The following is a 17,462-nucleotide window of genomic DNA, read 5'->3' as shown; positions in this document are numbered from 1 at the left end:
GTCTGTGTAATAGGTTTGCGCAGATATATTTGTCGTGTAGGCACAGGACTAGGAATTGTGGGCTCAGCGTTCTGGTCCCAGCTATCCCAGAAATTTCCTGTGTGACCTTCAGCAAGTCACTTAACTTCTCTGTGCCTCAGTTTCTTCATCTTGCAGCTGTAAAATGAGGATGCTGATGATACTGTCCGCTTGGGGTGTTGTGAGGATTTATTAATTAATTGACTCCCTTCTCAAACTTCAACTGTTATGGTAATGTACCTTCTAGCAGTGGCTAGAAATACAAGTAGTAATGTTGGCGCTAGAGTAATCATACTCATTCTGAAATTAGGCAATCAGCTTTTGTCACTCCATGCCTGCTACACTCTCTTTGGCCACCAGAGGCCACAGGATGTAGTCCTCTACCCTACCAATACTGGTCCATGCTGTTGAACAGGGCACCATGGCCTCCTGTGATATTTTTTCTTCTCATTCTTGGCTGATGTCATTGTTCACGTGTCTATGTGTGGCCAAAGAGAGGGCAGTAAAAGATGCCATAAGGAACATTTCAGGATCTGTCAATGCATTCAAGGCATGTAACATGCTAATCCTGTTGACAGCTGATGTGGCATCATGGCATATAGCAGGACACATCTCCCATAATACACATAGTGCAAGGGATACTAATGGCTTAAATAAGCACTGACTGAATGATCCCACACAGTTGTAACATGGTTCTGTCAAACAGAGTTCTGCATCATTGATGCACCAAGCAGTGTTAACCATAACCATACTTGATAGCTGTTTTCTAATGCTGTCAAGCATAGCACAATTTGGGGCTTCCACAGTTATGGATGAGGCCTTGGAGGAATGTTATAAACAAAGAAACATAGTGCAGAGCATGGAAATCACTAGGCAGCCATTTCATAGCCTGCTTCTGTGCATACAAATGGTCGCAGGCAGTTCAGTCTGCAGCACAGGAGTGGACCTCTTTGAAGGACTAAACCTGGTGCCACGTCTGCCTTGTTTTATTTCACAGCTCTGTTTAAGTCCCTCTTTCCCATGACTCTGGAGACCCATGACTTATGTGATCAGTCCCACATGTTACATCTTACCCTTTCATTAGCTAATTCCTTCACAATTAACGCAGTTGGAGCCTTTTTTTCTATAAGCTTTTGATAAACATTCACATGCTTTCCAGGGAGGAATTCTTCTTAGTTATTACTTAAGCCTGTCTTTGCTTTTGTTCAGACCTGACTGGATTTCCCCTCCCCCATGTAATTTTTGGTAAGTATTGTTAACTACATTTCTTAGTGTCCCCCCTTTTAATAATAATAGGAATAATAGTTTGCGTTCCTATACCTTCCTCTATCCTGAGGCGCTCATTGAATTAATTTTAGTCTCACAACACCCCTTTGAGATAAGCAAATACCATTGTTCCTGTTGTATTAATTAGGAAACTGGTGTACAGAGAGGTCAAGTGATTGTCCTACAATTATAGAAGACATATTTGGCCAAGCGTGATACAGTTCAGTTCTTCTGGCTCCAGTCCTGTGCTGGAAGAACCTGGACCATGAGATCATCCTGCACCTTCCCTTTATTACATGCAGCACCACCATTATTCAGCACATATTAAGCATTATACAACCCATTATATGATCACAGCCCATCTCCCATTGACTTCAGTCACAGTTGTGAGTGCTCAGCGCTTCTGCAAACCAGACCTCAGGTTCTCAGGTCATGCACTCAGAAAAGAGGAGCACACAATAATGACCATATGTGAAAAGTTTGGTTTAGGTGGCTTGTCTAGTATCACTTGGAACTCAGTGTCAGGGAGAGAAGCACTCCAAGGCACCATTCATCTGCCTCAACCTCAAGACCATCCTTTCTCTTCCTGCAGTCCTCTTCCTCATTCACTAAACACCTTCCACCTTCTGCAACAAATTAGACAAGGTTCCTACAGACAGCCTCCATCACAATGCAACCCTGACTAATTCCCAGAGCAGGTCTATTCTGTGCACTGAATGAGGCAGGTATCCTATGGAAAAAACAGTATGTGATAATGTAATTAAGGACTGTATCATTAAACATACATACCAGGGGGCCGAATTAAGGTTAGACAGGCATCCTTACTAATTTTCTGACTTTCAAGTGCTTGACTGCAAAATCTTAACATTCTTCTAACATAAGTTTTTTTTGTGTGTGTATGTGTGTATAGTATGAAGTAGGTTGTAGAACTGATTTATCAAGTGTATTAAATCACTTGCCTAACTAATTTAGAGTTAGAGTACGTTGTTGAAATCTTACACTTTGGCCACTACCTGGCTATGCTACCCATTCCAGTAAGTTTGTAACTTTTTGTCCTGTTTCATCTTAAAGGAGTTCTATCTCACCTCTAACAACAGGTAAAAGGAAAAGTTCTACTCCTAAAAGAGGCCCTGCTCTTAAAGAACGAAGGCAGAGCAAAGTGTCCAATGCGGAGACCCTGATTGCGGCATTGACAAAGAAGTGTGGCATAGCATCTTTCCAACTGGATCTCATGCCTCTCCTCTCAGGTACTGTTCAGTACTGGGGTGGAGGGAAGGGCACTGTGTGAAAATGCAGGTTTCCAAAGCACCCAAACGCATGCTAGAAGTGACTTCGGGAGTTACCATAGCAGATGACCATGGGGAGCTTTGGGGTTCTGGAATGGAAGAGGGTTCTGGCTGGAGAGAGAAAAATGGTTAGAAAGTTTAGTTGGGGTTTGGACTTGAACCAGGGAAGCCTGACATCTGCCTATAGCTCTGTGTGCTCTGAGTGGCACTGAAAATTAGAGTGTTACAATACTCTTGCAGGCTTCTAACAATGCAGACATACACTTTATTGGATCCTGTTTGGTTCAGGACCTGTTGGGGTGGAGTGTTATTCATAGGTGGAGAGGTTAGTTTTTCTGCATGTTCTAGCTAGGGTTAGGGTTAAGGTTTGTGGTTCATATACATTGTTCTTTTTCCTGGTTTTCATGCATACTGTGTTCACTCTTTTTGTCCAGTTTTGTTCATATCGTTGTAAGTAAATATTCCTTTTTTGTAATATTGAGGGAATGTGTTGAGCTGAGGGAATGCCTGACAGGGCAGAAAGAGATGTGGATGGGAATTGAGGAATTGCACTCTGTCCAGAAGGAGGAACATAAGGAATGTTGATAACAACATAAAAATGTAGGCCGTGTGCCTACAAAGATGTTGTACACTTGCTTAATTTTATGCACTGTGAACAGACCCATTGACCTCAGTGGGACTACTCAGTGCGTAAAAGCTAAGTTTGTGTGTAAGTCTTTGCAGGACTTATATATAAACTCTACAAATCTTTACTGTGGACCTGTTTGGAACCTTTGGGTGGCATCTATGTGTCTCTATGTCTTTTCTCTTTCTCTTGGGGTGTGTGTGTGTGTGTGTGTGTGTGTGTGTGTACAGTCAGGCAAATTTGGTGATTCTGTTAATGCCCAAAATTAATTATAAAAAATAAGTATTCAGCTTCTCTCTAGCTATTTTTTTACAGTAGCCAGAAGAGCCATGGAGAGAGATAAAGGTTGTAAAATTATACTTGCTCTGTGCTGTGGAAATATTAAGCCATATAAATAAAGATGCTAAATACCATCTCACTATAAACTTCTTACAAGTTTTTATTTTTGTAAAAGAAAGTTTTTCATTATCTCCAATTTCATATTTTAAGGTTGGGAAAGATTTTAAGCTGGAAAAAAGGAAAGTGGTAAGTATGTCGGGGGGTTGTATGTAATGGCATTTTCATTCAAAGGGATCACATTTTGAGCCTGTGCTACTTGTCTTTCTAAAGATTGTGACAAGTGAGGAATATCATAGGAATTCTAGATTGGCTTAGTTTGATTTTTAAAACCCGCAACAAGAAGTCGTTACTGAGATCTTGTCTACACTGTGGGGAGATCGATCTAAGCTATGCAAATAGCATAGCTGACGTTGACGTACTTAGATCTATTTACTGTGGGGTCCACAGTATGCTATGTTGACGGGAGACGCTCTCTTGTCGACTCCTCTTGCACTTCTTGTTCTGGTGCAGCACAGGAGTTGATGGGAGAGTGATCTGTGGTCGATTTAGCGGGTCTATCGCCAATGCATCGATCCCCCGGTAAATGTAAACAAGAAATTCATGTATGAGGGGGAGCCACTCTTGTGTCATACTCTCAAAGAATGATGTTTTCCCTCTGCTGGTAATCACCCAACATTATTTACAGAGCTGTTCATGATCCTTCTAAGTTCACAGCTGCTGCTGCTCCTGGAGCAGAAACCTGAAAATAAATAGCCACGATAACTTCAGTTCCGTTAGAAATGTAAGACAACACAGATTGTGCACTTGCTTTACTTGTTCCATGCACGCAAAGTAGCTCTTTCCTAGAATTTTTCTATTGTTTTAACTTGAAGCTGAAACCTCAAAAGCTTTGATAGATCCATGGAACGATTATCTTGCTTCCATAGTATCTTCTGTAAATACCTCTAGTACTTGGTAACTTGGTTCAGCAGTACCCTTCAGTGTCTTCCTACTGGTATGGCTTTACATTTAAAACTTTACAGTAATTTCTTCCCTCCCAATTTATTTTAATGCAGTTAGTGCCTGAGCTCTGGTCACACTGATTATTTGACATACTCTGACACACTGGCTGCAAGTGAAAGCTCTCCTTGTTTATTTGAACAAAAAAGACGACATGTTTAACACTCAGGTGTTGGGCTTACCGAGCCTCTTGGAGAAGATTTACAGGACTGTAGGCTTGATTCCAATTTGCCTTCCCTGCTGCCTCTCTCCGCTCTGTTGTGCCCATGCATCTGGTGACTCAGTCACTTGTACAGCCAAGAATGTAACTTCTGCTGCCTACTGTTTGCATATTGGCTGCTCTTCTGGCTTCCAAGCCCCTCCACCTGCTTCCTCTCTGAGCTTCCAAGCCTCTGGTCAGACATGAGGTCAGAGGGAGAAAGGCAGTAGCCTTTTTTTGGGAGGATGGTGGGTAAGGAGGATCGGTGCTGGTTTTGGAGAGGATAAAGGAAGACATTTTGATGGGGAAAGGCACTGAGGGGAGAGAAAAGGATGATTGTGAGAGAGAGGTGAAGAGAGAGGGGGGAGGGGCACACATGTAGCATTAGTTTGGAGAAGAAGAGTGAATAGTGAAGGACAAGAAATGAGAGAAAATGCAAGAGAATAGAAAATTCAGAAGAACAGGAGATACCAGGTTATAGAGAGACAAGAGAGAGAGAAGCAAGAGATCAGACAGGCAGTATGGGGAGATTTAAAAATAGAAAGGAGCCTGGTCCATGATAAATAGGATTGAAACTGGGATGCTGGGAGAAAACAGTGAAGTTTAATATGAAGGTGTAAATACTCTGTGCGGGGTTTTTCCCCCTCTCTTTTTTGACCTGCCTGTCTCTACCTCATGTCCCAGTTCTTATTCTGAAAGGCAAGGTGATACCTGACTGGAAAGGAATGTACAGCTTTCAGTGCCCTCAACCCTGCGCCCTCCAGGTGTCCTGGTTTTCCATTTTGAAACCTGGGATGGTCCAGTGGTTAGGGCACTAGTTTTAGACTTGGGAAATCTTGGAGCACCACAGACTTCCTGTGTGAGCTTGGGCAAGACACTTAGCCTCTCTGTACTGTAGTTCCCCATCTGTAAAATGGAAATAATACGACTGCCTTACCTCACAGTGTGTGTGAGGGTGAGTACGTTAACTCTCAGCTATTATGATAATGGGGTCTTGTAAGTACCTAAGATAGGTAGATAGATTCTTTTAGCAGCTACTTGCCACAGGACCCAAATCAGAGCCAAACTTCTCTGTAGTTGCACCAGTTTTTGCACCACATGGCTCAGCTGTAAATAACTACTTGGTAATTGACGTGAGTGTAATTGCTATCCTGCTGCCTAGCTGTGTTCTGCAGCCTTCAAATCCACGCTTCTCCTCAGCATCTTAGAACAACAGAAATGGCTGAAGATCCTGCCACTGTAAATAGTTTACTGTGATCCTCTTATGTCAAACAGATATTTTAAAATGGGCAAAACCAGCAATAAACCTGTATTGTGTTTGCATTGCTAAGGGTTTGATCTCCCAACCAATCATGTCTAGGCTACTGGTAATGACAAATTACATCTATGTGGACTTAATTTGGGTAAAGCAATTGCACCTCTACCCTGATATAACACGACCCGATATAACACGAATTTGGCTATAATGTGGTAAAGCAGCACTCCGGGGGGGACGGGGCTGTACACTCTGGTGGATCAAAGCAAGTTCAGTATAACATGGTTTCACCTATAACACGGTAAGATTTTTTGGCTCTTGAGGACAGCGTTATATCAGGATAGAGGTGTAATACAAGATATTAAAAAGACAAGTTCAGTTATAGGCAGGGGTTTGAGGGAATGATTGTATGAAAATGGTCAGTATTTTGAATGCCTACTAAAGCATTTTGTGATGAGATTGCATGTTTTCAATGGACCTACAAAAATTTTAAGATATTTGTGTTAGCAAAAATACACATATACAAGTCTCTCATGGATGATTTGCCAGTGCCAGTGAATATGTTTGCAAAGTTTTTGGGTGCATTTTCAGAAAGCCTGTTAAAAATTTTGCCTGAAAAGCTGGGGAGAAAGCCCTAGAAAGATGCTAATGAGCAATTTTAGCTGATTATTCTAAATCCTTGTCTGCTGGCCATTCTTGTGTACAGTTCTTTATTTATTAACTCAGCATTGCCGTAAGTATTTGCAACTTGTCATATGCTTCAGACAAACCAAACCTACAGTGCTATTTCATGAATAACATTTGTGGGCTGATGTGCTTGCAACTTAGCTGCTCCTCCATGGAAGGTCAGGCCTTGGTGTTAGATGTCAAACTTGCTGAGTCCTAACTGAAATATCTCTACTTCTGTTGCCAATAAGTTGATTCTGAAATAGTGAAAGTAGTTCAATATACATGTCACAGATTTCTATTAAGGATAACATGGTGAATCATAAAGAAAGCACATAAAATAGCCGATCTTTCTTTTTAAAGACATTTATCTATTTGTAACCAAATGTCTAAACTTTTGGTGAAAAAAATCCTTTTAACAAGTATAATAATAGCTTCATATTATATTTATAGTGCATAGTTTATTTGTAAGTCCCTACAAAAGCGGTTTGTATAGTACCTAGCACAATGAAGCCCTGACCTCATTGGGGCCTTTAGTTTCTCTTGTAATACAGAGTTACAGGGTTACAAACGCCTTGGGAGTGGAGGTTGTTCGTAACTCTAAAACGTTCGTAACTCTGAACAAAACATTATGGGTGTTCTTTCAAAAGTTTACAACTGAACATTGACTTAATATAGCTTTGAAACTTTACTATGCAGAAGAGAAATGCTGCTTGTAACCATCTTAATTTAAATGAAACAAGAACAGAAACAGTTTCCTTTCCTTGTCAACATTTTTTTTTTAACTTTCCTTTTCCCTTTTTAGTAGTCTACATTTAACACTGTACTGTGCCTTTTTTTTTTTGGTCTCTGCTGCTGTTTGATTGTGTATTTCCGGTTCCAAATGAGGTGTGTAGTTGACTGGTCAGTTTGTAACTCTGGTGTTCGTAACGCTGAGATTCTACTGTACAGATAATAAATAATTATAATATTTAGAGCAATTGAAAATACCACTGTATTTCATTTTCAGTGCTGCTCTAGTGCCAGCACGATGCTAACTGAAGCAGTCGTATTAAGCAGTCTTTCTTTGATGCAGTTGCTTTCAAAACATTTAATATTTGATTTAATATTTTTTCACAGGGGAAAGATTAGTGATCAGTCGACTGCAAGAGAAATCCTCTAAGATTTTAGATGCTTATATGACTTTCACTACAGAAGAACCTCTTATGTCTGAGAGACAGATAAGTGAATTAAATCCACTGATTATTAAGATTCTTTCTGCTACATGCCTCCCGATGACTCCTGTCCCAATTGAAGTGCTGCAGGTAATGGAGAACGCTGCTCTTTCTGTAGGATTCCACTTGTCAGTTTAACCTGAGGTGACTTCCTTTAAAATATGGAATACGCTTTTGAACAGGAATGTTCCCTATTTGCCAGGTTGTGCCTCACAACATTTGCAGAACATGCATAAGACATAGACTTCCTGAAAGGAATATGTGGCCAAATTATCTCCTTCAATTACATTATGTACTGGCAAAAAACCAATAATCCTGTTGCATGGGCCAAAATTTATGGACTGTAGCTTTATACTTAGTAATCATGCGTTCGTTCCTAAGCACTTTTTTTTCCCCTTCTTATTCTTTGGACAAACAGGGGAACTGTTTGAGTCACAATACCAAGTAGTTTGAAATAGTTTGCTTATAAATTAGTGCTCACAGATTTTTTTTTTTTTTTTAATGAAGATGATTGCTTTACTGGTAGTGAGAATTTATTTAACTAGAGAAATTGTGCATGTTTCACTTCTTAGCAGAACTAAATAAAATCCCAAACTTCGTACATAATGAGTCCAGTTCACCATTGGTGAGGATATAGCCCAAGAGTTCTGGTCTTTTAACTCTCTGAAGACAAGTAAAGCTTTGTAAAGATTTTATAAAATAACTTATGGGACCAAACACTTCTCTTTTCAAATGTTTGGATTTTTTAGGCTTTATGAATGATTCCTTTTCAAAAGAGAAAGCCCTTTAGCTGAATAGAATACATTAGTTGATATGGAATTAAAGATAGGAGTAAAATTTTACTGCTCAGTTAACCTTAAATACAAACAGCTGCACTTTTAAAAGTGGCCTCTAATATTGCGTGCTTCCTTTGTTGGGTGCATATCTTGAAAAACCTGGAGTCTGATGTTTCAGAAATGCTGAGCACCCAGAACTCCCATTGACTTCTCTCGGAATTATGGGAGCTCAGTACTTCTGAAAAGGTTACAAAATCAGTCGTCCCTTTTGGAAATATTAGTCAAAGAATTTAATAACCTTACATCCCAAGTGTAGGACTGGGAGGGATCTTGAGAGGTCCTCAAGTCTAGCTCCCTGCACTGAGGCAGGATCAAGCAAACCTAGACCATCTCTGGTATGCTTTTGTCCAGCCTGGTCTTAAAAACCTCCAGTTATGGGGATATCGCAACCTCCCTTGGAAATCTATTCCAGAGCGTAAGAACCCTTACAGAACTTTGTAATGACATGGTGGAATTTCATAATGCAGTACATGCATGATTTCAGACCAGCTGGCTCTACATTTTTGGAAAGTAACAGGGAAAAACACTAGTAATAACTGTGCAATCCAGTAAACACTGGAAGTGAACAAACTCGGTGTTGCCTGAAGGTTTCTAATGGGGTCCAGGTAGCAGAGCAGTTTGTGCGTTTCTTCCTCCCTTACCAAATGTGATGGCTTTTGTGGTGACAGACAGGCCCAAGCTCTAGGTGTGGTAGTATCAATCCAGTCTTCAGCAAAGTGTGCATTCCACAGAAATGACCATGATGCTAATTGACACCTGTGATGAGGAGCCTCGGCAGAGATGCCAAGGAATAAAGTGTCATTGAGAATAAATTACCCTGATTCTTCAAGCCAGCAACAAGATACATTGAGAGAGTGGTGAGGGGAATCCTTGCTTGTGCTGTCTTTGTGGATAAATGTTGTTTTCTCTAACTTTTATTGTAGCTATAGGCACCAATAACCCCTGGATGCCTATCCCGTAGGTAAAACACACAAAGCAGTACGGTAACTCCTCGCTTAATGTTGTAGTTATGTTCCTGAAAAATGCCACTTTAAGCAAAACGATGTTAAGTGAATCCAATTTCCCCATAAGAATTAATGTAAATAGGGAGGGTTAGATTCCAGGGAATTTTTTTTCACCAGACAAAAAACTATGTATTATATAGATATACACACAGTATACATTTTAAACAAACAATTTAATACTGCTCACAGCTATGATGATTGTGAAACTTGGTTGAGGTGGTGAAGTTAGAGGATGGAAGAGAGTGGGATATTTCCCAGGGAATACCTTGCTGCTAAATGATGAACTAGCACTTGGCTGAGCCCTCAAGGGTTAACACACTGTTGTTAATGTAGCCTCACACAAAAGGCAGCATGAACAAGAGGGAGGGGAGACAGCATAGCAGATAGAGACAGACACACACCTTGTGTGTAGGAGAGAGAGATGCACACTGCCCCTTTAAGTAAGCTGACCCACTCTTAAGTGCATTGTCTTTTTTAAGTGGATCAGGAAGTTGAGACAGCAGCTGCTGCCCCAAGCTCTCTCTGTCTCTCTCCGTCTGTGTCCCCTCCCTGCTCTATATAGAGAAGGGGTAAAAGGGGGGAGGGGGATACCCTGACATTAGCCCCTCCCTTTTTCCCCCTGCACAGCAAACAGGAGTCTCTGAGAGCAGCTCCAAGGCAGAGGGCAGGAGCAGCACGTGGCAGTGGTGGGAGGGACAGCTGAACTGCCTGCAATTGATAGCCTGCTGGGCAGCTGCAGCACAGGGAACTTAGGGGAGCGGGGAGCTTATAGGGGCAGGGCTGGCTCCAGCGTTTTTACTGCCCCAAGGGGTGGGGAAAAAAAAAGCCGCGATGGGCGGCACTTCGGCGGGAGCTCTACCGCCACCGCTTCATTCTTCAGTGGCAATTAGGTGACAGGTCCTTCCCTCCAAGAGGGACTGAGAGACCCGTTGCCAAATTGCTGCTGAAGAGCCGTATGTGCCGCCCCTTTCCATTGGCCACCCCAAGCACCTGCTTGCAGCGCTGGTGCCTGGAGCTGGCCATGGATAGGGGGGCTGCCAGTCCACCCTGGTTACAAGCCCCCACCAGCTAGCTGCAACGGGCTGCTCTTCCTGCAAGCAGTGAACAAATCAGGCGGCTGCCAAACGCTATTAGAAGGGAGCATTGCACAACTTTAAACAAGCATATTCTCTAATTGATCAGCAGCGTAACAACCTTAACCAGGACGACTTTAAGTGAGGAGTTACTGTATTAAAGGACCACTCATAAATATAAACCACTCCAGTCCCCATCCTGTCCCTTCTTTAGTGACCTGAGAATAAAGATGGGCTTTTCAGTATACCTGAAGGTTAATAAGGTTCCAGTGGACCAAGAGAGGAGTAAGTTCTAAAGTCGAGGAACCTCACACAAAATGCCCTGCTAACTGCCTTGGAAGACTTTAGCAAAGTTTGTGCTTGGACTATAAAATGCAGACTCTGGTGTATTCTGCACCAGTAACGCATGGCACTGGCTTGGGGAGAGTCATTGCTGTTGAGGACAGAGGGTATGTCAGATTTTCCTTTGTGCCAGGTTTGTACAGGAGTACTATGCTGATAATAGGACTTAGCTCTGAAATGGTACTTTAGAGCTCAAAGCGCATGATCCCATTCTACAGATGGGCAAACAACATGTCTGAATGGAGCCAGGGAATCAGCACACATTATTCCTGCCCCTTTGATGCCATTTTTGCTCACTTGCTGCTGCATTGACCCCTCATGGTTCTCTCTGCAAGTGCAGATGCAGCTACTTCCCAGTGGTGGACCTTGGTCCATGGTATCAGTTTGCCTCCCAAGGGACCTTGCCCTTCAGAAGCAAACTGTTCCCTCAGCATTTCTGCTACTTCAGAATTTGGCTTTTGGTAGCTATGGTGTTGTGTAAAAGTCCCCCCCAGTAGCTCCCTATAAGATGACTGAAGGAGTGGTACGCTGACTGTTTGCAAAAGGAGCTTTTTCAGCATTCGTCATAAGAAAAGTGTATGATGGAAGGTGAGGGGAAGGGAAAAGTTAGCCCTACGGGTATTTCACTTTCTTCCTTGGTTTTTCTGTAGGCAACCTGTGTTCCCGCATACTGCAGATACCAGTTTCACAACCTCCCTCCTCATCAAACGCAAGGGCAAACCCATGGAACTCACATCTATTTTAAGGATGTCAATGTGATTCTAACAGGGACAATCAGTCCTGGGGAATTGCGTGAGTATTTTAGAGGTCCACCTTTGGAGATTGAGGTTCATGACCGGGACAGAAAAATGGCAAAGGACATTAAAAAACCCTCTTTGTTTGGTGAAGAGCAAGATGATGGAAAGCTGAGTAATGTGGGGTTTGTCTCTTACAAACACACAGCCTATAATCCATTTACAGAAAAGGACAACTTATGGCATCCCTATGGGGTAGCTAAAGTCAGTCTAACTGACCTACTGCTAGGTGAAAAGTACTTGAATATCAGTGTGCCCATTCACAGCTGCTCAGTTCCAGATCCTGGCTACCAGAAGGATAGTAAAACTGAAAAAATTATGGGAGTATTGGGATCAGTGGCTGGCCCTCAGACTTCTCCATTGCCTATGGGACATTATCTAGAATCGGACTCAGTCCTGAAAGTAAGAGTTGAAATAGCTGTGCCGCTAGGTCTGCAGGCAGAAACTGCTGACACTGAAGTTGCAAATTGCCCATATGGTTGCATTATCTATATTTTTGACTACAATAACGCACCTTGCTTACATGATTTGCTGCAAGAGATTACAGAAATTAATGCTGAAGCACTCCAACTGGATTCTTATCCCCTACAAGTAATTCAGATGGCTCTTGCTACTTTCAAGCTGAAAACCACGACCAAGGAAATTTCTGAGCTCGATATCATTACTGGTTTTCATATACTAGATGGAACAATTCACCTTTTAGTCTTGGAAGGATTAAAGGACAAAGCAATCAAGAGACTGTGGGAACAGCAATTTGATAAGTAAGATAGTTTAATGTTTTCAGTAATTATTTCCCTCTAGATTTAAACTGATTTAAACAAAATGTAGCTGATTTCTTTTTTCTTTTGTAAAGACAATTGTTTGATTTCATCCCTGATGTTGTCTCTGGAGTTATACAAGATATGAATTTGACCCAATGCCTGTGTCAAAATCTAAAGACTGACCCTTTATCAGCTATCTGATAATCCCCTCAATGCATAGAGGGCTATGATTAGAAGAATACTATAAATTTACAACACAGCACTTTAGGCTACTATGTATCTTGTATAAACCAAACTATTTTCTTCAGTAAAATTCTAAATAATAGAAGTTTCCTTAAACTTTCCATTTCCTGTCTATCTTCTGCAATTCAAGTTAGACATGGCCTGAGCTCAAAGTTTTGACTCAGACCCCACCTTCCCTAAAGTTTGAGAGTGTTTGGATCTGCAGTTTATTTGAGCCCATCTCTAATTCAGATGCTGAGCTACATTTCCTGTGTACCAAATCATGTCATCACACTGTTACAATGGCAGGTATCTGTTTCATTGATAACAATTTTTATAGAAACACGTTTAATGGATTGTTAATTAGAATTTCTTTCTCTCTTCTTGGCTAATTGTACAATAACCAACCAATGTACCTATATAATGGAAGACAAGTAAGATTTTGTAATTAAATATTTTAATTTCAAGCTTTCTTGAGATTAGTATAAGTGAAGGAGTATAAATGTGCTACAATTTTCTACAGGTTCCATAAGACAAAGTACACTCAACTGTACTTAATAATTTAAACCATTTTTATTCCTTGCCCAGTACTTAAAAAAATGTATTTTCAGGGGATTTTTCTGTGTGTGAAAATATGATGCATGATTTTCTCTCCCAAAGGTCCATAAGGTTGGGGGTTTGTGTGGGTGCATGTATGTTCCTCATTTCCTGCAGAAAAAAAGTACTGCAGCTTGTGTGGACTAGCTTCTTTTTCTGACATTTTGCATTTTGCTAGGGCTATCCCAAGAAGGATTTCAGTCTCCAGGACTTGCAATTATATACTGTACTTATCCTCCATATGTTAATGTTAACATTAATGAAATGTTAGTGTTAAGAGAAATGGTAAATAATGTTTTCAATAAGCACATCACTTCCTGTGGACTTTGAAAAAAAATTTTTTTTCTTCATTCTTTTCAAGATAAACTGCCTATAAGAACATTAGTCTTGACAGCAACCCTCTTAAAACACAACCTTTTAAATGCATTGCAAATCTTTTCCAGGGGAATTTAGTATTTGTGGAAGGTGGTATATTGATTTCACTGGGGACTAAAGTCTCCTCTTTATTCACACAACAGCAAACCTGCCAAATCGTTCTTTCCCTGTGGACTATAGATTTTTGGCTCTTTCTACAGGGAAACTCCTTTCTAATGACATTCAAGAGTATTTCACATGAAATCTGAGTGTTATTTCTGTGTATTAAAGTAATTGCCCTCAGGCTAAAATGTTTGTTATTTTCTGTCTTCCTGCTTTCATAACATAGATTTTCAAATTCTCAGGTTACCCAGAATATCTCCTAATACATAATTCTAAACAAATATTTGTGTTCATATTTCATCCTATATAAATTCTGAAATTTGCTATGAGAATTTTCTCGGGTGACCTTTGAGTTTGTTATATTTTCCCCTGACATCAAAGTAGGGTAGCTGAATTTTCAGTCCCTGTGTCTGTTCAGTCCTTGGCCTCTCTGCTGTCTACTGAAACATTAAAAATATGTAAAAAACCCTTGAGAGTGGCTATGCCTTCTTGGCAATTGTTTGGACAATATGCTAGATGTGTAACACAGGCAGGTGAAATGTTGTCATGAACTCCAAATATAGATGAAAAAGGCACCCATACTGAGAGTAGGGGTAAAATTTATAAAAGGGCCTAAGAGCCTAATCACCTTTGAAAATGAGACTTAGACTCCTAAGTCACTTAGGCCCTTGTGAAAATTTTATCCAAAATCTGTTTGTGCAAGTATATGGCACACCTGGAAATGTATAGGTAATTTCAATTATCTTGCAGCTCTTACCTCAACTTTGCCGGGCAATCCAGGGAAAAGGGTGCGAAATGATTGTCTGCTGTTGCTTTCACGGAGGGAGAATTGACTGATGACATTTACCCATAACCACCCACGACAATTTTTTGGCCCCACCAGGCATTGGGATCTCAACCCAGAATTCCAATGGGTGGGGGAGACTGCGGGAACTATGGGATAGCTATGGGATAGCTACCCACAGTGCAATGCTCCGGAAGTCGACGCTAGCCTCGGTACATGGACGCACCCCGCCAAATTAATGTGCCTAGTGTGGCCGCTGCACTTGACTTTATACAACCTGTTTCCAAAAATCGATTGTAGATATACCCCTAGAAGTAAAAAAAAATCTGGATCCTGTTTCTGCCTCCCCACTCCAACTTTCCGACTCTGAACCTGCCTTACTCATGTGAGTAATCTTTACTTATTTGAGTATTCCCATTGACTTCAATCCAGGATGGAGCCCATAAGAATTCTTTCCATGGCGACTGAGTGCTAAGGATGTATTCTTCGCTTTGAATTTTAGGACAAGTAACACAAATACTGTAGTGTAGTAATGGGCACATAGATACAAACTGGAGTGGCAAAGTGAGTTTCTGATAGTTTTAAACCTGGGGATATTCAGAAGGTTGCAAGTAGAATTTAGGTACTTTGTGACTTACTCTAAGCAGATTAGAAAGTTCAGATTACTTTTTGGGCTAAACCCCACACAAATTTCACTGAAATGAATGGGGACATTGACTTTTTAGAGAGAGAGAGAGAGAGGAGAGAGAGAGAGAGAGACGCACACACACACGCACACCATATACAATTTATAATCTTTTCTAAACAGTTCCCTTTTCACTTATATAACTCCTACAGGATTTGTAATGCATGTGGACCTTGCTCAGATTTCCAGATTAAAAAAAGAGTTAATTTCTTTTTTTAAGCCTTGAAGGAATACAGAAACATTGTTAATTGCTTTCCTAATTTATTTATTTTTCTTTGCATGCTTGTTTCCTTCAAATTGTTGAAATGATTTATTTCAGTAAAAAAGTCTTTTCTTGTTGTGATCATGTAAATCTCTGATTCTATTTCTACCGCAGTAATTGATTTTGTACTGTTTTTGTAACTATAATAAGGGTAAATTTGGTACTCTGGTAAACTTCCTTGCAGAATATTACATAGCATGGTTAAATATGAAGGTGGTTTTTTTTATAATAATTCATGGCAGGTTTTTTTGTTCTTGTTTTTTTGCAAGTTTGTTATTGTTCTTTTAAAACCCTTGGCATAAAGTGTCAGAATGGCACCAGGTTCCATCAACAAGAACAAAGACAAGACAGTTTTTCATCAGGGATTATGCTACAGCACTGTGGGATTCCTGAGATAGACTGGTTTTGTAACGTTACTTTTGTGGTGCTCTGTTGCAGGACTCACAGAACTGAAAATGGAAGGTTGGATATATTATATAACTCACAGCTGTCTTTCCATCAGCGCCTATATACAGACCTGGAAGCGATCCTGTATCATATTCATCTCTGTAAACCCCTCTCTGCTATAACAAGACAACCTCTCCTTTATGTCAGGGATATGGTTCGTCAGGCATGTTTCCAAGCCTTGTCCAGGTGAGACCATTCCTAGATTTGTAGTCAGGAAACTGATAATTGAAGCATCACCAAAGTAGCGCGAATATTTGATACGATAATTAATGCCTTTGGTTTTACTTTCACAAAGAAAGCAGATCAGTGGGACTGAGTGTGAGTTTTTGGTTTGAGTTCAGGCATGGGAATTCGGCAGATGAGCACGATGCAAATGAGGCATGCTTCATCTCTGGGGATGAGAGTGCCAGTTTCATCAGGCTCCACGTGCTTCTGCCCCTCAAATAATTTTTGAAATCACACCTCTCTGGGCATGAAGTTATTCCTTATGGGGCAGGAGAGATGGAATAGGAAAAAAGGAAAGAAAATTGTCTTGTGGCAGGTGCAATGTCCCACCTGAACACTGGCTGGGAGTTCGTTCCCTGCTTAGCTTTCCTACAGGTGTATAGGGTGAAGGAATGGAGCAAGGCTGAGGACGACAGGCCCAGTCATGCATTCAGACAAGCCAGGGAAGGCTCTAAACGCAGGTCCCTGGCAGTCAAGAGAGAGGAGCTTTCAGGCTCAGTTCAGCAGCATATGGCTATATTCACCCCTATTCACCTCAGAGTATCCCAAATGTTACTTGTTATGCTTTCTAACAAACTAAACACACAACAGTCTGGACAGAGAGAGCGAGCGAGGGTGTAGCTGAAAATATAAAATGTTACTTTTTGTGAAAAATGTGAAGAGAAAGTCATCTGTTATGCAAAATCAGCACACAAAAAACCCCTTGCTTTTGAAAAATAGGAAATGAGTTTTATCCATCTTTGAAATAAGAAATTCAGGTTCTTAGAAGGCTGAAGAGAGCCTTTGTTACTTCTTTCAGAGGACTCGGTTTCAAATGATAAAACTCCCACATTGCTCACCTACAGTGCTTATGGTGAAGCCTCACCCAAATAAGCATTTAGATTAAATGGCAAAGCTGTTATTTCCAGCTAGAGAGGACAAGAACATTGTTAGTGGCTTCCAGATTTCTTTTTGCACTTCTTGTAACCTTGCAACAATGGAGTGACTCAGATACAAAATGTCACATGATTGTGCTTGATTGGGTATCATTTCCAAGGTGGCTGCTGCAGTCTTGAATACTGCAGAGTGTGTCTGCCAATAGCACAT

General features: G+C 40.9%; 1 protein-coding gene and 1 long non-coding RNA gene across 4 annotated transcripts in view; both read left to right on the top strand.

Annotated features, from left to right (window-relative positions):
• The window catches only part of LOC127053377 (uncharacterized), a 155,866-nt gene that overhangs the window by 48,743 nt on the left and 89,661 nt on the right, over positions 1–17,462 (top strand). The window lies entirely within an intron of this gene.
• The window catches only part of CFAP92 (cilia and flagella associated protein 92 (putative)), an 80,023-nt gene that overhangs the window by 35,156 nt on the left and 27,405 nt on the right, over positions 1–17,462 (top strand). For all 3 annotated transcript variants that reach the window (XM_050957728.1, XM_050957726.1, XM_050957725.1), the window contains 4 exons: positions 2,382–2,531; positions 7,773–7,957; positions 11,773–12,677; positions 16,143–16,337. In XM_050957728.1, the coding sequence (XP_050813685.1) occupies positions 2,382–2,531; positions 7,773–7,957; positions 11,773–12,677; positions 16,143–16,337 (1,435 nt within the window). The remainder of the gene's footprint in view (positions 1–2,381; positions 2,532–7,772; positions 7,958–11,772; positions 12,678–16,142; positions 16,338–17,462) is intronic.

This window comes from Gopherus flavomarginatus, chromosome 6 (genome assembly GCF_025201925.1).
Source record: "Gopherus flavomarginatus isolate rGopFla2 chromosome 6, rGopFla2.mat.asm, whole genome shotgun sequence".
NCBI classification, from domain to species: domain Eukaryota; kingdom Metazoa; phylum Chordata; order Testudines; family Testudinidae; genus Gopherus; species Gopherus flavomarginatus.
The sequence above is the reverse complement of the archived record's forward strand: the minus strand, read 5'-3'. Positions and strand labels throughout refer to the sequence as shown.